General features: G+C 37.5%; 6 protein-coding genes and 1 non-coding gene across 8 annotated transcripts in view; 5 read left to right on the top strand and 2 right to left on the bottom strand.

Annotated features, from left to right (window-relative positions):
* Window positions 1-642, top strand: part of LOC111445281 (dolichyl-diphosphooligosaccharide--protein glycosyltransferase subunit 4A) — a 1,092-nt gene extending 450 nt beyond the window's left edge. The window contains exons 1-2 of one of the 2 annotated variants that reach the window (XM_023083564.1): window positions 7-12; window positions 313-642. In XM_023083564.1, coding sequence (XP_022939332.1) covers window positions 313-426 — 114 coding nt within the window. In that variant the 5' untranslated portion in view covers window positions 7-12 and the 3' untranslated portion in view covers window positions 427-642. Of the gene's footprint in view, window positions 1-6; window positions 13-312 lie in introns of those variants that run through there. The other variant, XR_002710807.1, reaches the window with a different exon arrangement.
* A 1,092-nt stretch (window positions 643-1,734) lies between these two features.
* Window positions 1,735-1,806, bottom strand: TRNAP-AGG. The gene has a single exon. It is a non-coding gene; the product is annotated as a tRNA-Pro (tRNA).
* Window positions 1,807-2,059: 253 nt separating this feature from the next.
* LOC111444675 (heat shock cognate 70 kDa protein 2-like) lies at window positions 2,060-4,714 on the top strand. The gene is made up of 2 exons (XM_023082661.1): window positions 2,060-2,421; window positions 2,800-4,714. The coding sequence occupies exons 1-2, from the start codon at window positions 2,208-2,210 to the stop codon at window positions 4,542-4,544; spliced, it is 1,959 nt and encodes a 652-aa protein (XP_022938429.1). The 5' UTR covers window positions 2,060-2,207; the 3' UTR covers window positions 4,545-4,714.
* Window positions 4,715-5,329: 615 nt separating this feature from the next.
* LOC111445137 (RING-H2 finger protein ATL52-like) lies at window positions 5,330-5,966 on the top strand. The gene has a single exon (XM_023083371.1). The coding sequence runs from the start codon at window positions 5,454-5,456 to the stop codon at window positions 5,964-5,966; it is 513 nt and encodes a 170-aa protein (XP_022939139.1). The 5' UTR covers window positions 5,330-5,453.
* An 868-nt stretch (window positions 5,967-6,834) lies between these two features.
* On the top strand, window positions 6,835-9,008 carry LOC111445025. The gene has a single exon (XM_023083212.1). It carries the CDS (start codon window positions 7,515-7,517, stop codon window positions 8,283-8,285), a length of 771 nt encoding a protein of 256 aa, XP_022938980.1. The 5' UTR covers window positions 6,835-7,514; the 3' UTR covers window positions 8,286-9,008.
* Window positions 9,009-9,367: 359 nt separating this feature from the next.
* LOC111445024 (probable mediator of RNA polymerase II transcription subunit 37c) lies at window positions 9,368-12,155 on the bottom strand. Its single transcript, XM_023083211.1, has 2 exons — window positions 11,807-12,155; window positions 9,368-11,293 (listed from the first exon to the last, which is right to left on the bottom strand). The coding sequence occupies exons 1-2, from the start codon at window positions 12,018-12,020 to the stop codon at window positions 9,558-9,560; spliced, it is 1,950 nt and encodes a 649-aa protein (XP_022938979.1). The 5' UTR covers window positions 12,021-12,155; the 3' UTR covers window positions 9,368-9,557.
* Window positions 12,156-15,976: 3,821 nt separating this feature from the next.
* LOC111444658 (dof zinc finger protein DOF3.6-like) lies at window positions 15,977-17,533 on the top strand. Its single transcript, XM_023082626.1, has 2 exons — window positions 15,977-16,095; window positions 16,213-17,533. Exons 1-2 carry the CDS (start codon window positions 16,042-16,044, stop codon window positions 17,206-17,208), a joined length of 1,050 nt encoding a protein of 349 aa, XP_022938394.1. The 5' UTR covers window positions 15,977-16,041; the 3' UTR covers window positions 17,209-17,533.
* The last annotated feature ends 2,054 nt before the right edge of the window (window positions 17,534-19,587 follow it).

Below are 19,587 nucleotides of genomic sequence, written 5' to 3'. Positions count from 1 at the left end.
TTAGATCGGAAGGTAAAGTCGTCTTTTTTTTTTTTTTTTTTTTTCTCAATTTGATGCAATTGTTTTTTTGTTTTTTTGTTTTTTTGTTTTTTTATCGATCTTTCATGGTTTAGAAGTGGAATTTCGTTTTCTTGGCAAATCTCGATTCTTAAATCTCAAGACTTGCGAGTCGAGCTTCCAAACTGTGCGATTAGGTTATGATGTTTAGTTTTTGAGGAACTTGAAATTTGCGGTTTGCTGCGTTGAAATTTTGATTCATTGTAGGCGATCGAAGAAGCTAATTTCCGCTGTATTGTTTGTTGCCTAGTGCAGATGATTGACGATCAGGAATTAGGTTTTCTTGCCAATTTTCTCGGCATTTTTATCTTTGCCTTGGTGATTGCTTACCATTACGTTACGGCTGATCCGAAATATGAAGGCAACTGAGATCTCGTTGATTTAGATGCTTAGATTCATCGGCAAAATGCACTACTGTTAGATGTAGGCCGTTTTTTATATGTTAGGTTTTCCATTTTCTTCTATGAGAATTTTCTCCCGGCAACAACCAATGTAAGCAACTTTTTCATTATGCAATCGTAATTTATTCTCATAAATTTTCATGGTTCTTTGACTGATCTTTTATTAGTTACGTATTTGATCGAATTTCTTCGTACTGCCCATTTTGAGTTCCTTCAATGTTGTCTGCAAGTTGAATGCATCGGTATTCAGTACATTTTTCTTTGGTGAATTGCAATTTGCAATTTCCTTTCCAAAAGTCTTCTTTACTTTAGCTACTCTTTCATTTGGATATTTAACACAAACGTTTTTTTTCCTTAAATCATATGAAATTCCAAGAATGCTTCTTAAGCTCTCTGAGAAAATTTCTACTCTGCTGCAATTTAGATTCTCTGTTTCCTGCTTTGTTCTATAAATAGTTTTGTAATTATTTTAAACATTGGGTGGTGGTTAATTTACAACCCTTGTTTCGGAGCCTGAGTCAAATGTTGATATCAATTCATTGTAGAACTGTCAAATAGATCGACAGAGTTTTCAATTTTTTATTGAACATGAACAGGTCTCTAAATTTAAATATCTAATTTAAATTTCAAAATATCTAATAGACCTTTGAATTTTTGATGTTGTGCTAGAATTTTACTATATTTTATAGGTTCAAAAATAATATTGATCTATTAATATGAATTTTATATATAAGGAATCTTAGAAGTAAATATGTGAATTTTAAACCCCCGTTAATAACTTATTTGATAGAAAATAAAAAATTTATATATTTATTCAACAGGAAATTGAGAGTTTTAAGGTACATCAAATACTTTCTAAGGTTGATTGACATGTAATTTAAAGTTCAAAAATATTGTTAAACATATTTTTAACTGTTAACGGTTCAATAATTCACAAATTTGACAATTTATGACGGTTCAATAATTCACAAACTTCTAAGAATAAAATTGATAATTTAATGAATCAAACATTTAAAATATAAAGCCATGTAAAAATTCTCTCATTAATAGGTTGATTGACATGTAATTTAAAGTTAAAAAATATTGTTAAACATATGTTTAATTGTTAAAGGTTCAATAATTCACAAACTTCTAAGAATAAAATTGATAATTTAACAATCAAACATTTGAAAATATAAAGCCATGTGTGATTTAAGGAGAAATGTAAAAATTCTCATTAATTTCAATTTGTGAAAGGGAAGTATGGGTGTGATTTAAGGAGAAAAGTAAAAATAAAGGGGCATTCCGAGAATTGAACTCGGGACCTCTCGCACCCTAAGCGAGAATCATACCACTAGACCAAATGCCCATGAGAATGCAGGCTGAATGAATATTAAAATACTTAACTATTAAAAATGAAAGAGTTCAAAATAAAAGAAGAATAAAACTGATGTTTTTATTTAAAAAAAAAAAAAAAAAGGAAAGAAGCTTCTAGAATCATCTAGAAGTTCAAAAGTAACGGTTTTTCTTCTGTTTTTTCTGTTTCATACGCTAAACATAACAACCTTTCAGCGCTCGAACCTCTTCAATTCGAACTCTCGAGAACCTTCTTCCTTTACAATTTCTTATAAATTCTCCTCCCTCCTGCCTTTTCTCTCAACTTCAAACTCTTTCAACCTACATCAGCTACCGATTTCTTCGCTTTCGTCCCCATTTCTCGTTCCAAATTTCATCGTATATTCTTTTTTGCCATCGTCTTGAACAGCTACCATGGCTGGTAAAGGAGAAGGTCCGGCGATCGGGATCGATCTTGGAACAACTTACTCTTGCGTCGGTGTGTGGCAGCATGATCGAGTTGAGATCATTGCCAACGATCAGGGAAATAGAACGACGCCTTCGTATGTTGCGTTCACCGACAACGAGCGATTGATCGGTGATGCAGCCAAGAATCAAGTCGCCATGAACCCTATCAACACCGTTTTTGGTAAGTCCTCTTTCTTTTGGCCGTGCAATTTTTAGGTTATTCCTTAAGAATTTAGAAATAATATCAGCCTGATTATTATTCCTTGATGAGATGAACTGAATGGTATGTTGACGAACTCTTGAGAGTTTTATGCTGAGGTTCATTATATAGTTCTTGATTATGTTGCTCGTGATTTTCTTGAGTTTTGGTTTTTTCAACTTTAGTTGTAGTAGTGCATCAGCACTCATCTTGTGATACTAAATATACTCTTTCTTGTATTGTTCTTGAAGCTAGTTCAGTTCTGTATATCTGTAGTTTCTTTTGGCTGAGAATTAAGCGGATATTATTCGGTATTTTGTAGAATTCTTAATTGATAAACTTCTCCTTGTGTTAACACAGATGCTAAGCGTTTAATTGGCCGAAGATTTAGTGATTCATCGGTCCAGAACGATATGATGCATTGGTCTTTCCAAGTCATTGCCGGCCCCAGCGACAAACCAATGATTGTTGTGAACTACAAGGGTGAAGAGAAACAGTTTTCAGCGGAAGAAATCTCTTCTATGATACTCATAAAAATGAAGGAGGTTGCTGAGGCGTATCTGGGCACAACAGTGAAGAATGCCGTTGTCACCGTCCCAGCCTACTTCAACGATTCACAGAGACAGGCCACGAAGGATGCCGGTGTCATTTCGGGTCTTAATGTGATGCGTATCATCAACGAACCAACTGCTGCCGCAATTGCTTATGGTCTGGACAAGAAGTCCAGCAGCTCTGGCGAAAAGAACGTTCTGATTTTTGATTTGGGTGGTGGAACTTTTGATGTTTCATTGCTCACAATCGAAGAAGGGATTTTTGAGGTGAAGGCAACTGCAGGAGACACTCATCTTGGTGGCGAAGATTTTGACAACAGATTAGTTAACCACTTCGTGCAGGAATTCAAGAGAAAGAATAAGAAAGACATTAGTGGAAACCCCAGGGCTCTTAGGAGGTTGAGAACCGCTTGTGAAAGGGCTAAGAGAACCCTTTCCTCCTCTGCTCAAACTACACTTGAGATCGACTCTCTTTTTGAAGGAATTGACTTCTATTCAACCATTACCCGTGCTAGATTTGAGGAACTCAATATGGACCTTTTCAGAAAGTGTATGGAACCTGTTGAGAAGTGCTTGAGAGATGCCAAGATGGACAAAAACAGTGTCGATGACGTTGTTCTTGTTGGTGGCTCCACTAGGATTCCCAAGGTGCAGCAATTATTGCAGGATTTCCTCAATGGCAAAGAGCTTTGCAAGAGTATCAACCCTGATGAAGCTGTTGCCTATGGGGCGGCCGTACAGGCTGCCATCTTGAGCGGTGAGGGTAATGAGAAGGTCCAGGATCTTTTGCTTCTGGATGTCACCCCTCTTTCCCTTGGACTGGAAACAGCCGGTGGTGTGATGACAGTCTTGATTCCAAGGAATACCACCATCCCCACCAAGAAGGAGCAAATTTTCTCTACATACGCTGACAACCAACCTGGTGTTTTGATCCAAGTGTATGAAGGCGAGAGGGCAAGAACTCGTGACAACAATTTGCTTGGAAAATTTGAACTCTCCGGAATCCCTGCAGCCCCCAGAGGCGTTCCCCAGATTACAGTCTGCTTCGACATTGATGCCAATGGTATTCTGAACGTTTCAGCTGAGGATAAAACCACGGGTCAGAAGAACAAGATCACAATCACCAACGACAAGGGGCGGTTGTCGAAGGAGGAGATTGAGAAGATGGTGCACGAAGCAGAGAAATACAAGGCGGACGATGAGGAGCACAAGAAGAAGATCGAAGCTAAAAACTCCTTGGAAAACTTTGCTTATAATATGAGGAACACTGTGAGGGACGGGAAGTTCAGCTCTCAAATGGACCCCGCGGACAAGAAGAAGATCGAGGATGCTATAGAACATGCACTCCAGTGGCTTGACAACAACCAACTTGCCGAGGTGGACGAGATAGAGGATCAAATGAAGGAGCTTCAGAATATTTGCAACCCAATCGTTGCCAAGATTTACCAGGGCGTCGGTGTACCTGGTATGCCTGGTGCTGCTATGGATGACAACTATGTTCCACCTCCGTCTGGTGGAAGCGGCGCCGGTCCTAAAATCGAGGAAGTCGATTAAATTTGCTTTAGATTGCGTCAGGTTTGAGGCGATGCATTCTTTTTTCTCTTCTTTTTTCTGGGTATAGAATCGTATATTTTGGGGTTTTTTTTTCACCCGATGAAGCTTTTTCCTGTAATGAGTTCCATTCATCGCCAATAGTATAAAATCGTTCGAGCTTTCTCTGTTCAAACTCTGAAACGACCTGCATTTTAGTTGTCTCGCAAGTTTTCTCTTAGATCCTCGACTCTGTTCAAAAAGTGGCATAAAAGCTTAATTTTCTGTACCTTGGAGTCTGCTGAAATCCCTATTGGTATAATGATTTGGTTGGTTTTCATGTCTTTAGCCTGAAGAATATGAGGGATCATCCGTTCATAATATGAGTTTTTCCTTCAAGCTCTAAGTGGAAGAAGCACACCCTGCACCTTCACTTGTGAATCGCTACACTCGTGCTTGCGAAAGACTACTTTCCAAATGAATTACTAAAGAAAGACTAGGAGTGATAATCAAGCTTTAGCCCTAAAAAAAGTCCGAGAATCGAGCTATGCTACTACCAAACTCACCGTAAGCAAGGGCGTTTTTCCTTTTACGATGGTAAGATGTTATTAACTTAAATTACTTAAGTTCCTACCATAGTAAGATGTTAATTCACTTGGAACATAAGTTCTAGCTCTAAAGCATCTCATTTCAATATTTTCAAAATGTCTCCTTTCAATCATTTTTTTAATCAGCTAAAGTGTTTACAAGGACGGGCGCCTTTGTAATTTTCGGTAAGATGCTGATTCTGATTCTTCATAAACAACGCCATTACAATGCAGCAGGTGTTTTGGAAGTTTCTCTTTGCCTTGAAATCGCCACAACAACGAACTTCAACACAAAAATTCATCTTAATTAACCTTTAATTCCCCGTATTCTCCGTTACCGTCAGCTATGTCATCCAGCGACGCCGCCGTTTACAGCCAAAAACTCGACATCTTCCTCATTGCCGTCGGCTCCGCCGGCGCTGTCGTCACCATTTATCACTGCATCATGGCTTGTTGGTGTGACCGCCGCCGCCTCAACGCTGGCGACCAAACACCAGCGAACGACCTACACTCTATGTCGCTGGCGGAGACGCCACGGAGCACCGAGAATTCGGTCGTTCATTTGATTCCGGCTCACAAGTATGAGAAGCAAAAGGCGGTGGACAGCGGCGGATGCGATGGCGATGGCACGTGCGCCATCTGTTTGAGCGAGTTCGAGGAGGGGGAGGAAATAAGAACGTTGCCCGAGTGTCTGCATTCGTATCACGTGCCGTGTATCGACATGTGGCTTTACTCTCACTCAAGTTGTCCGATGTGTCGTACTGATGCTACTCCGACGTCGGTTCATGACAGGCTGCAGTTTGAGACGCAGCCGAGTTCTGGGATTATTGTGCACGTGCGGCCCACGAGGAATGAGTAATATGGAAATTACTTTCCTACTAACTCGACGGACAGTAAATTTCGACCTTTTTTTACACATTTATATATATAAATAAAAAAAAACTCTCCATTCGCACTTCACTCCTGGCATTAAAATTCAAAGTTTGTGATTACTCGGGTGTTTATGGGTAGTGAAAAAGATTAAGCGTAAATATAAGATTGGAAGCCCAAAAGCCCAAAATTAAGTGGAATAAAGTGCTAAGATTCGAAACCCAAAGGCCCAAAATTAAGTGGAATAAAGTGCTAAGATTCGAAACCCAAAGGCCCAAAATTAAGTGGAATAAAGTGCTAAGATTCGAAACCCAAAGGCCCAAAATTAAGTTGAATAAAGTGCGAAGATTGGCAGCCAATAGGCCCAAAATTACGTCGAATAAAGCGCTAAAATTGGAAGCTCAAAGTCCCTAAATCAAGTCGAATAAAGCCCCCAAGATCGAAGGCCCAAAATTAAGTGGAATAAAGCGCTAAGATTGGAAGCCCAAAGGCCCAAAGTCCCAAAATCAAGTCGAATAAAGCCCCTAAGATCAAAGGCCCAAAGTTACGGAATAAAGCGCAAAGATTTGAAGCCCAAAGGCTCAAAATTAAGTTGAAGAAAGCGCTAAGATTGGCAGCCCAAGGGCCCAAAATTAAGGAATAAAGCGCTAAGATTGAAAGCCCAAGAGGCCCAAAATAAAGTCGAATAAAGCGCTAAGATTGGAAGCCCAAAGGCCCAAAATTGAGTCGAATAAAGCGCTGAGATTGGAAGCCCAAAAGGCCCAAGAGAAAGTCGAATAAAGCACTAAGATTGGAAGCCCAAAGGCCCAAAATGAAGTCGAATAAAGCGCGGGCTTCAATAGGTTTGTATTACCGAAGGAAGAAAGCGGAGGAAGAAACCGAGTAATAAATAAAAGAGGAGAGCAAATTCCATATGTTTCTGGTCCCATGTGAGCGTTCCTCGATGGCCGCATTTGCCGACTCCTTTGCCATCCGCCTCTGATTTTTCCTTTTCTCAGCTCCTTGTTTTTGTGCACCTTAACACAGACAATAGCGGTTTTCCAGTTTGCGGAATCTTTTGCTCCTCTGCAATTCTCCTTTTTGAAGCCATTGCAGACTTGCGGGGTGGGGTTTTAGAATCCGAAACTTGATCTCTGGCTAAAACCATGCCATTCTCAGCACAAGAGTTGCCGGTATGTTCAATAGATTCTTGGTTTAAAAGGAAAAAAGAGAAGCTCGTAGTCATGTTTCATGATTGAAGTGTTTGATTCTCAGAGAAACTTTTCTTCTTCTGTTCTTGATGGATTATCTTTAAGCTTTTCTTCTGTTCTTGATGATGTAGCTCTGCATTTCATGTATCTTCATATGCCTAATTGCTGATGAACTTTGCATCCTGGGAAGTGGGAGGATTTTGAGGCTACTTTCTTTTAGAGCTTTCACTTTGATTAAACGTTATTAGTTTTGTTTTGCCTTTGTGAAATGGGAAATTCTGTTCATATGTTTGTGAAGAGTGAAAGTACTTAGAAAGCTGGATTGGTGATGTAATTTAGGGGAAGAGATGCAATCTCTGAGTAGTGTAGGGCTTGGTTTGAGTGTGATATTTGGTTGCCTGTTCTTAGCTCTTGTTGCTGAGCTTTATTATCTGCTATGGTGGAAGAAGAGGTTCACTGACAGAGATGTTGAAAATGATTACAGTAGTCCAGCTAGAGAGCTATTTTACATGTTTTGTTGGAAAAAATCATCTTCTTTGATCCACACAGCTCTAAATCCTCAAGATCTAAGTAGGATTCATGGAGATGAAGGAGAGTTTAACATGCACACAAACAACGATTTCTTAGTGAAACCCTTTGGAGAAGATGGCATAGAAACAGAGTTTATGACACTCCAAGGCCTCTCAGGGCCACCAAGATTTCTCTTCACTATAATAGAAGAAACCAAGGAAGATTTAGAGTCTGAAGATGGGAAAGAATCAAGAAGTAGGAGCTTGAGTGATCTTCTTACTGTGGAAACTCCATATCTCACTCCATTAGCTTCTCCAACTCTTCTCCTATCAGATTCTTCTTATAAACCCCATGGATTCAATCCCCTCTTTGAATCAGCATCTGATGCAGAGTTCAACAAGATAAGGTCATCTCCACCTCCAAAATTCAAATTTCTACAGGAAGCAGAGGAGAAACTTAGGAGGAAACTACTGGAAGCAGCTGAGAAAGAGGACAAGTCTTGTATTACAATTGCTGTTGACAGGACAAGTCATTCAAGCACTTCTTCACAGGTACTTCCCTTGCCTTCTTCACCATCAACCTTCAGTTCATCAATCACCAAGAACTAACCATTAGGATTGATTCACCGAAGTTGAAATGGGTTGTTTTTAATCTTCTTTGTTGGGTTAGACTTGTTTCTTTTGAAGTGTTTTAAGGGTAACGATGTGAGTGGATGGATGGACTTGTGGGATATTTGTTTTATTCAATCTCCATGTCTCCTAAGCTTGTCTGCTACCTATAAGTCTCTTGTGTGGCTGATGATAATGCTGAAAATTGGGGTAAAAGGAGCTCTGTAGAAACCTTTTCTTTTTTAAAGTATATTTCCTCTTCCTCCTTTTTCCTTAACCCCATTTTTTGAAAACGTCTCGTTGATAATCATTGAGTTTTTAGTTTTTGGACCTCGAAAATAAAGCTTATAAGCACTATTTCCACCCATGAAACTAAAAACTAAACCGTTATCCGACCGAATCTTACGAACCGAACTCTTACGAACCATATCCCAACCGAATTAGGGTACCAAAAGATCAGAGTGGGTTCTTCCTCGGCTTTTATCTTAAGAAATAGATGGATGAATTGGCAGAGGGTTTTGGGAATTTAGCAGTACGTGGCTTGAAAAGGCACCACTCAGAACAAAGGAACAGGACAGGTTATAGATGGTTTTACCATATTTTTGTTCCTTAAAACGACAAAATGTATGGTCGGAATAGGTTGCTGCCCCCACCTTGAAGAATCATTACAGGCATTGCCTTTTAACTGTGTTGTTTCTAAAGCTGATATATATGTCCATTGCTGAATCATGACTCTTCAACTTTAGTGGCACATGTACTCATAACGTTACATTTGGGCCATGCCCCCTTCACTTTAATGTTGTTCTTATTTTGGAGTTAGTTGGTGTAATTTTTCATTGGATAAAATTTCATATATCTCATCATTTTAGAAATTAATCAAACTTCAGAGATTAGGTGCGAGCCTCTTTAACAATGGAAAAGAAAAAAGGTTACGTGGTTCATCTCCGGAGTCTGATAATGATAAGGCAACAACTGGTACATCATCTCCTAAAACGAAACCATATGATGAAGAAGAAGAGCTGCAGGAATCCTCTAACAGCTTCGACTGTGAATCCATGGCGGCACCTCTCTGGGTGAAATAAATAAAAACTTAGCCTTCATATCATAATGGAGAACGGGGATTATGAACTATACGTAGCTTTTATTTTGATATAATACCGGAAATCCAAATTACATGGATAACTAAGAGCCAAGCATAAATCAAAACGAGGGCGGCAATCATGAAACAGGTTCAAAGCTCGAGCATGTTAAGGGAAAGACGGTCACAGATGCCTAATCAACTTCTTCAATCTTAGGACCAGCGCCGCTGCCGCCAGAAGGGGCATCGTCGTCCATGGCAGCGCCGGCGCCGCCCATGTCAGCACCACCTTGATACATCTTGGCTATAATGGGGTTGCAAATGGACTCGAGTTCCTTCATCTTGTCATCAAATTCATCCGACTCAGCCAGCTGGTTGCTGTCTAGCCACTGAATGGCCTCTTGAACTGCATCCTCGATCTTCTTCTTATTTTCTGGGGCAAGTTTACCACCGATCTTTTCATCTCTGATTGTGTTCCTCATGTTGTATGCATAGTTCTCCAATGCGTTCTTCGATTCCACTTTCTTCTTGTGATCCTCATCCTCGGCCTTGAATTTCTCTGCTTCCTGAACCAGTTTCTCAATCTCTTCTTTGGACAACCTTCCTTTGTCATTGGTAATAGTGATCTTGTTCTTCTGTCCGGTGGTTTTGTCCTCCGCAGAAACATTTAGAATACCATTGGCGTCGATGTCGAAGCAAACGGTGATCTGAGGAACACCTCTTGGAGCAGGAGGGATGCCAGAGAGTTCAAACTTGCCCAACAAGTTGTTGTCTTTGGTTCTTGTCCTCTCGCCCTCGTAGACCTGAATAAGAACACCGGGTTGGTTGTCTGAGTAAGTAGAGAACACTTGCTCCTTCTTGGCAGGTATAGTGGTGTTCCTTGGGATTAGAACTGTCATGACACCTCCTGCAGTCTCCAAGCCTAGGGACAGAGGAGTAACATCCAAAAGAAGAAGATCCTGGACTTTTTCGTTTCCTTCGCCACTCAAGATAGCAGCTTGAACAGCAGCTCCATAAGCAACTGCCTCGTCAGGGTTGATACTCTTGCAGAGTTCCTTGCCATTGAAGAAATCCTGCAACAGCTGCTGCACCTTAGGAATCCTCGTAGAACCACCAACAAGGACAACATCATGTACGCTGCTTTTGTCCATCTTTGCATCTCTCAGACACTTCTCAACTGGCTCCATACACTTTCGGAACAGGTCCATGTTGAGCTCTTCGAATCTAGCACGAGTGATGGATGTATAGAAATCAATTCCCTCATACAAAGAATCAATCTCGATTGTCGTTTGGGCAGTCGATGAAAGGGTCCTCTTGGCCCTCTCACAAGCAGTCCTCAATCTTCTTAGAGCCCTTGGATTTCCACTGATGTCCTTCTTATGCTTCCTCTTGAATTCCTGTACGAAATGGTTAACCAATCTGTTGTCGAAGTCTTCACCTCCGAGATGGGTGTCACCAGCAGTAGCCTTCACCTCAAAAATCCCTTCCTCAATTGTGAGGAGAGAGACATCAAATGTTCCTCCACCCAAATCAAATATCAGTACATTCTTCTCGCCGACACTGGTCGCCTTTTTGTCGAGTCCATAAGCAATAGCTGCTGCAGTAGGCTCGTTGATGATCCGCATGACATTTAGGCCGGCAATGACTCCAGCATCCTTGGTAGCCTGACGCTGAGAGTCATTGAAGTAAGCAGGAACGGTGACTACGGCGTTCTTTACGGAGGAACCGAGGTAAGCTTCGGCTATCTCACGCATTTTCGTGAGGACCATGGATGAGATTTCCTCAGCGGCGAACTGCTTCTCTTCGCCTTTGTAATTGACGACAATCATCGGTTTGTCACCTGGACCAGCGATGAGCTTGAATGGCCATAGTTTTACATCGCTCTGGACCGAGGGGTCAGAGAATCTCCTTCCAATCAACCGTTTCGCATCTGTCGATTGTCAACGAAGTTAAGATTTAGCAGACTAGTTATCTAGAAAGTAGAACATAGAAATCGTGAGCAATACAACACAATGATACGACCAACAACGACTCTCGCTTGAGTACCTTGGCGAGAAAGCCACAGAACTCCAGAAACAATCAACAGTTCCAGAAATCGAATCGGTCGTTTAAAGAATTTTGGAAAACAGTTCTTTAATCCCCCGATATATTTCTTTAATACATTTGAAGGAAACAGAATTTTCGCTCAAACTCAGAATCACGAGATTACGCGCACACTAACTTCAAGATATACAAGTGATCGTAATTGTCATTCAGATTAGTTCTGAAAACAAAAACGAACCTGAGACTATCAAATCCTACACTTCTAATTCGGAAAAACGCAAGGAGGACAACCACAACTTCAGTTAACAGACAGACGATATCGAATCACATAAACACGAGAAACAACAGAAGAATCCACAACAATAAAAACGAAAGTAAAAAACTCAATCAATATACATACCGAAGACGGTGTTGAGAGGATTCATAGCGACCTGGTTCTTGGCAGCGTCGCCAATGAGCCGCTCGGTGTCAGTGAACGCAACATACGACGGCGTCGTCCGATTCCCCTGGTCATTGGCAATAATCTCAACACGATCATGTTGCCAAACTCCAACGCAAGAGTAAGTGGTACCGAGATCGATACCGATAGCCGGACCCTCTCCTTTTCCCGCCATTAACGAATTACAAACAAAGCTGAAGACCGACTACGATTTTAGACGGAGAAACAATTCGAGCAGAAATTTGAACAACAAAAAGATCGAACAACAATTGGAGAATTGAAGTGAATTGCTTAGAATAAATATTGCAAAACACTGGTGATGAGCATTGGAATATATACGAAGTTAGCGTATGGCCAGAGAATCTGGAGAGTTCTAGCAAGAACTGGTCTAGAATGTTCTGTAAAAGTAAAAAACCGACCTTTGTGGACCCCACCCCCACGCAGTTTCTTCAAGTGGTTAAGACTATAAAACCTCGTCTTAACCTTCGAATTTTTAATTAAAATTATATAAAAATATTTTAACTCTTTCCATAAACATTTAAACATTTAAACAAATTGGTTATAGTTTAAAATATTTTTTAAATATAAAATTGAAACTTTTGTGGTTTATAGCCCAGCCCATTAACTTAAATGGGCCGGTTCTCGTAAATAATCTTGGGGATTTGGACTCATAGGCCGGCCCAATAAGGGTCCATAGACATTCTTCCAGTCCAGTCTACTGAAAGCCCAGCCCAAAAAAGGCTCAGGGGACATTTACCAGTTATTTTATAAATTACTCTTAACAATCACGTGACCAGCATCCACACTCAGATTTGTCGCCTCCTCAATTACTCTTAACAATCACGTGATCATTATTATGACGTATATCAGATTGACGGCATAACGAAAAATATTAATAAATTACAAAAGATTAAAAAAAAAAAAAAAAAAAAATTACACGTGGTGGTAATATGCATTAAAATATGAGAGGAGAGGGATGGGTGTATCTGTCAGCAAGTGACATGAGCTAGTAATATTGAATATCCTCAATAAAAATAAATAATTAAATTAATTAATTAAATAAAAAAACAAAAAAAGATATGAACAAATGTACTTGGCATATGATGGGGGGCAAAAGCTGCAAAGAGCTACGCTTTGGCTTCCCATCTTTATCTATTTATTATTATTTTTAATTTTTTTTATTTTTTTATTTTTTTATTTTTTTAATGGTTGGGTGGGTGCATGGAAATGAGATAAAGAAATATTCCGGCAAAGATTGATTAGATAGAGAGGGAATTAGATTCCCAAACACACCCACGTACCTTTTTTTTTTTCTTTTTTTATTTGTTTATTTATTTATTTATTTATTATTATTAATTATGTTTGTATAGTTGTTAAAGTCAATCACATGTTTGAGATCCAAATATTCTTGTGCCTTCAACTTGATTCCATTAATAACTCCAACCCAACTTGGATCTTGTACTAATGTATTCAAATATATCAACATTTTAATTAAAATTTGTCAACTATAATGTTAAAACTTTATCTTATAATTAATGCAAATTAAGTATCTCGTTTTATCATAAATTTTAAACATTTTCATCCTCGTCGTCCATTCTTTCATTATCCTCCACAATCTCCATCACGACAAAACGATTTTAGCTCTTAATAGCTATGCGATTTGAGAAGCTGCATTTAAGTCGAGAAAAAAGCTGTAGTCACTCAAGCTTGTTACAAAATAGAAATGTGAGATCACTTAACAAAATTGTGAAAACCTCTACTAGACACTGTACTATCTTTATTTATGATTTGATTTACAGTATATTTTATTTTATTCTTAATATTTAATTATTTTATATTTTTTTTCATTTGTACACCTCAGTTAAAACTTATGAATATCAATGAGAATACACATCTTCCCAATTCTATTTCTATTTCTAGTAGTGGGTTACGTAAGGATATGTTCGAGACGATCTTTTTTAGTACTGTTCGTTTTATTGGTAGTGTAAAAGTAAGAGACATTGCATTAAAAAGGAAGAATAAAGCATATAAGGGAAAAAAATATATTTATAAAAGGTGTAAACGTGGTAAAGAATTGTCACCTTATTGTCACATCACTTTGTCATTGATATTACTACGGACAAAGCTAGGGTCAATAACGTCAAAGTAACACAACACTACTAGCAACATTATGAAATATAAATAATGTCAAGGACCAATAAAAGAAATATTAACCTAATTATACGAGGTCCCTACTCTTTTAGTTAATTCTTAATTTAATCATCGATCATTATTTTTGTATAAAAATTATAATATAAAGTTTAGTATATGATTAAATTTGATAAACGTCAATTTAAATATAATTTAGTAGATAAAATATCAAACATTTAAGTATTCCGACACTAATTAAGTTCGAAGTTTTAATAATTAAAATCGTGAGAAAAACAATAAAATTCCTTATTATTATGTTGGGACAAAAATATCCTTTCATTTATTTGGTCAGGGGCTGTTTATTATTATTGTTTGCACTACATGCCATCACTTTTCTCTTGTTCTTTTTTTCTTTCCTTTTTTGTTGATTTTTTTAAATTATTTATATATTTCTATAATTTTAAAATTCATTTTTTCGACGCCAAATTGTGAAATAGCTCGACCTAATTTATTATATTTAATGTATGAAAATTGTAACGATAATAATTTTGATATAAAAATATTAATATATAGTTTCGATCTTATTTAATAATAATTTTTTTGAAACATATAGATGTAATACATTTACATATACACATAATTTTATTGAGAATAATGGGAGGTTCTTCACTAAACAAAGATTCAATGACTTTATACTTTATTGACCTAGACTTCACTTTCATATAAAAGGGGAAATAATTGGTTTAAATTAAAAAAAAAAAGTGAAAAAAAAGTATATACTAAGTAGGCGAATCATTAAATCGGGGTTTTGCTTATTATGAGTAGCAATAAAAATCGTCGGTTGAAGTAGACGTAAGAGCATTCAAACGAATCGGTAGAGGTAACGATGGCAGAGACAGTTTATGTTACACTCGAGTAAAGGAGCACATGAATGAACTAAGCCAACATGTAAAGGAGAGTGATCCTAAAGTTGTAATGGTTAATAAATACATAAATAGTTACTACCCATTAACAATGTGCACTTTTTTCAGTGGCACGCCCGTAGTAGATATTGTCTTTTTTGGACTTTCTTTATGAGCTTTTCCTCGAGGTTTTAAAACGTGTATACCCTCTTGGGATCTCAAATTCATCCCTCTTGGGGACCCAACGTCCTCACTGACACACCGCTCAGTGTCTAGCTTTGGTACTGTTTGTAATAGTCTTAAGCCCACCACTAGTAGATATTATCCTACTTGAACTTTCACTTCTAGGCTTCTTCTTAAGCTTTTAAAACACATATATTAGAGAGAGGTTTTCACACCTTTACAAGGAATGTTCCGTTCCCCTCTCCAACCAATGTGGGATCTCACAATAAACATGTTTAGTTTTAATTTGAAAGAACCCTCGTGGGTCAGTGGAAAGACCAGTAGATAGCATGACCATGTCATTAGAATACCGAAAGATAGCTAAATTTTAGTATGAAATTAAGAAACAAAGGTACATTCGATTGTGACACTACCACTCAAAGACCATCCCACCATAGCTTCAACTTTTTTCTTAAAAAAATGATTTTTATATATCTTCTCTTCCATATATATATATGTGTATATATATATATATATATATATATATATATATATAAAATAATAATAATAAAAAATAAAATAAAAAAGATAATATTTTTTTGAAATGAGTGAGAGAGAGAGAGAAGTTGGTGAAAAAGAAACGAGCATAAAGAGAATTTCTTTTTCCACAGTAGGGTTTCTTTTTTAGTGGTGATGGCCATGCATGGCCAAACCAAACCAACCCAAACCAAACCGAACCGAACCAAACCCTAAACCCAAATTCCATTATTAAATTCTTTGTAAGAAGCTTAAACAATAAGAAACTTACCCAAATATTTATTCTCTTCTCTCTCTCTCTTCAAAACCCTAAAGCCACAAGGGCACATATATATACATACATACATATATATATATATATATATATACACACACACACACATATATATATATATATATTCTTTCTTCACTCCTACTCAACTATCTTCATCTTTGTTCTTTTCCTTTATCCTCCTCTCCTCCTCGATGGTTTTCTCTTCAGTTCCAGTGTTTCTTGATCCACCCAATTGGCCTTCTCAGGTATGTTCTTTCTCTCTATAGCTTCTTCACTACAAAAGCAACAAATATTCCCTTATCTTTACTTGAATATACCAAACATTTGATTTGGTGTTATGCTTTTTTTCATTGGTTTAATAGCAACCAAATCAGCTCCAACCAAGTAGCTGTGAGACTAATAATGCTCAACATCTTCCACCTCCGCCACCCCCGGCTGGCGGTGCTGGTGGGCCTGGCTCAATTCGACCTGGCTCGATGACGGATCGAGCTAGGTTAGCCAAGATACCGCAACCGGAAGCTGGACTAAAATGCCCTAGATGTGAATCAACCAACACCAAGTTTTGTTACTTCAACAACTATAGTCTCACTCAGCCTCGCCACTTTTGCAAGACCTGTCGACGATACTGGACGAGAGGCGGGGCGATGAGGAGTGTGCCGGTTGGAGGTGGGTGTCGGCGGTCGAGTAAGAGAAGTAAAGGAGGTAGCAATAGGTCAAAATCTCCGGGAGGGTCAAGTACTTCAACAAGCACAGTGTCATCAAATAGCTGCACAACGGATATACTTAGCCACCAATTGGCTCATCCAACACCTCCTCCGCCGCCGCCGCCGCCAACCCATTTCCCATTTTTGGGTCAAAATTTGCAGCATCTTAGTGATTTTGGGAACCTGGGTTTGAACTTTGAAGCTCTTCAAATCCCATCAATGGCATCATCAGGGGGAGAATCCTCAATTTTATCAAGTGGAATTACGGATCATCATCAATGGAAAATACCCTTTTTTGCAAATTTACATCAACAAAATGGGTTGTACTCAAATTTCATGGCTGAAGAACATCATCAACATCAACATCAACATCAAGCACAAGCAGCTGATTTCTCAAATTACCAGCGTTTATCAAAGCCATTAATGGACACTGGATTTAGTTCTTCCACACCTCATCATCAATTGGGGAATATCAATAACAATACCATGAAAATCATGGAAGAAACTCAAGGAATTCACAATTTGTCAAGAAATTTCCTCGGAATTCAACCAAACGATCCGTTCTGGAATTCCACCATGTCCACAACAACAACCACAACAACAACACCTGGGAATACCGCATGGAGTACCGATCAAATTTCGGATCTTTTATAACTCGGGTTTCGATTTTTTCATGATCTTACAAAAACTTAACACTTCGGGGGTTTGTTCTTTTTTTCTTTGTTGTTTAATTTGTAGTACAGGGCTGAAAGAGAATGAGAAACCCAGCTGAGAAAATGCTCAAAATCTAACATGGAAGGGGGAAGAAGGTGAATGAAATTTCAGAATTAGAGGGTTTTCATTGTTATTATAATATATATTTTTTCCTTGATTTATTTAAATTTGGGGTTTAACTTTAATTAGGAGCTTTGTTATATTATGTATGGTTAAGTTTGATATTACATGAATGATGAATGATCATCCATTGCTCTTATTTCCATTACTCCGAGCATAGCTTAATCGATCAACATGGGTTAAAGATCCTTTGAATATCAATCTTGAATCGAGCTAAATCATGTTTTATACACATCTGAATCGTATCGGATTGAATTTGGGGCATTTTAGGATGTTTTTTTTTTGGTTCAAAAGGGGTGGTCAAAAGTAGAAAAAGGGAGAAGCCCTTCTCTTGACCACTTAAGCTTTTGGTGTTGATTGTAATGTTTGTGTATTTAAACAAAAGTGAATCCAAAGTAAAAGGGGGTTGGAATTTAGCATCATGGTTATGATGTCAGTATTTCCCATCATTTAGTTCTTATAGATTTTTATTCTTTTTTGAATGGAATCTTGCTTTCCTTCGAATATGTTTTTACTCTTTTTACTTTCGTCCTCTCGATATAACCTAATATCATAATACAAGAACAAAGATCGAGAAAAACCAACTTGAATAAGAGAACGTAGGATTCGTTTTTTGTTTGTGCTTTGTGGATTGTTTTATAGTGATAAATAAGTCACCGAAAATCGAACGAGGAAGAGAAAAGAAAAGAAAAGAAAAGAACCGAGCCCGGAATTCCAAGCTAAGTTAGGAAGGGTCTTTTAAGTTATTGTTTGTGGGTTGATGGGCACATGCATAGGCGTGAAGATGTTCTCTCTGTTTCCATGGCAGCTTTAGCTTTATCCTGTCCTTTGGTTCTTTTAGCTTTATCTCTCATCTCATCTATGGGAGAAACAAAGGCCAAAAAAAGAGAGAAAATTAGAGAGAGATTCCAATTTGTGTGTTTTTTTCTAGGTTATAACCCCTCACGTTCTTCCATATGTGCTCAATCATACGTAACTTAGATACTCCTTCACCATTTTTAGTACTCGTTTTTTCTTATACTAATACCGAATCAAACTATTTTCGTTGAAATGAATTTAAAGAGAGAATTTGAATCTCCTAAAAGTTAATATAACTTCGAAGACAAACCCTAATCTTAAGAACCCTAACGAGGATCTGCCCCTATTACGCACGTGTTTTGAATTTGTAACAAATGGGTAACGTGTAAAAGAGAAGACAAATACATATCCGACTCATTAAAGTGAAAGTGGAAGTGGGTTTGAACTTTTAACCCGTAAGAACGAATGCACATCAGATCCATCAAACTTAGGGTATATTGACGAGTATCTCGTTTCGTCATAAATTCGATGAACTATATCAATCAATCACGTAAAGGCTTTTCGTTTTCGACTACGACTTCCGCTAACGAGACTACATATATTGAAAGCGAGAAAGAGAGCTATATAACTTTACTAAAATTTGAGAGAAATCAAAGGAAGTGGATAAGAGAGAGTAAGGGGGATGGAGCTAGAGCATGTGGTTTGGAGGTTTCCTTTAGGCAATGTGGAGCCAAGAAGCAAACAATCTTTGACTAAGAAATTATGTCTTAATCATTTCTACCAAATTATCTCCCACATCTACAACATCATCATTACGATTATTTACTCGAATAATTATAAATTTTAATTATTTTTTTATAAAATTTATCGATATATAGCGTTTTTTCGACTTCAATTATCATCTTAAATATTGGTACGATTCTCGTATGACTTAAAACGTCAAGCTATACGTTCATCGAAAAGAGTTTTTTTTTTTTTTTTGAGAAAGTTAATGATTTATTTTGTCTCACGACAAAGATTTTATGTTACCTTAAATTTGTTGGATATGGTATTCTTTTATGTATTTTTATGGCAGCTTTTAGCCATTAATTTTCATCTCAAGGTATTATTCTTCCATCGGGGTTTTAACCACTCAAAATCTTTATATAATTATATTGATTTGGATTTTATGAATTCGAGGCAAAATCAATTTCGATAAGTGAAAATAATAATAATTAAATTAAAAGACACTTTTTCTAAAAGAAAAAGAAATTAAAGAAACAGATATGGTTTTAATTCTTCTATGATTATTTAATAAAGATTTAATCCAAATTCTATCTATTTTTCTGAGAATTTTATTATTTTGTCAAAAAAAAAAAAAAAAAAAAAAAAAAAAAAAAAAAAAAAAAAAAAAAAAAAAAA

The sequence above is a fragment of the Cucurbita moschata genome, unplaced genomic scaffold (genome assembly GCF_002738365.1).
Source record: "Cucurbita moschata cultivar Rifu unplaced genomic scaffold, Cmos_1.0 Cmo_Scf00007, whole genome shotgun sequence".
Classification (NCBI taxonomy): Eukaryota; Viridiplantae; Streptophyta; class Magnoliopsida; order Cucurbitales; family Cucurbitaceae; genus Cucurbita; species Cucurbita moschata.
Note: the sequence above shows the minus strand (reverse complement) of the source record. Positions and strands in the feature narration are given on the sequence as shown.

Bases quoted from the DNA above. Each gene is read 5' to 3' on its own strand.
- LOC111445024 (XM_023083211.1), bottom strand. From the start codon at position 12,020: ATGGCGGGAAAAGGAGAGGGTCCGGCTATCGGTATCGATCTCGGTACC. The intron at 11,294-11,806 runs GTATGTATATTG...GACAATCGACAG, and splicing joins TCCTCTCAACACCGTCTTCG to ATGCGAAACGGTTGATTGGA.
- LOC111445137 (XM_023083371.1), top strand. From the start codon at position 5,454: ATGTCATCCAGCGACGCCGCCGTTTACAGCCAAAAACTCGACATCTTC.
- LOC111444675 (XM_023082661.1), top strand. From the start codon at position 2,208: ATGGCTGGTAAAGGAGAAGGTCCGGCGATCGGGATCGATCTTGGAACA. The intron at 2,422-2,799 runs GTAAGTCCTCTT...GTGTTAACACAG, and splicing joins CCCTATCAACACCGTTTTTG to ATGCTAAGCGTTTAATTGGC.
- LOC111445025 (XM_023083212.1), top strand. From the start codon at position 7,515: ATGCAATCTCTGAGTAGTGTAGGGCTTGGTTTGAGTGTGATATTTGGT.
- LOC111444658 (XM_023082626.1), top strand. From the start codon at position 16,042: ATGGTTTTCTCTTCAGTTCCAGTGTTTCTTGATCCACCCAATTGGCCT. The intron at 16,096-16,212 runs GTATGTTCTTTC...TTGGTTTAATAG, and splicing joins CACCCAATTGGCCTTCTCAG to CAACCAAATCAGCTCCAACC.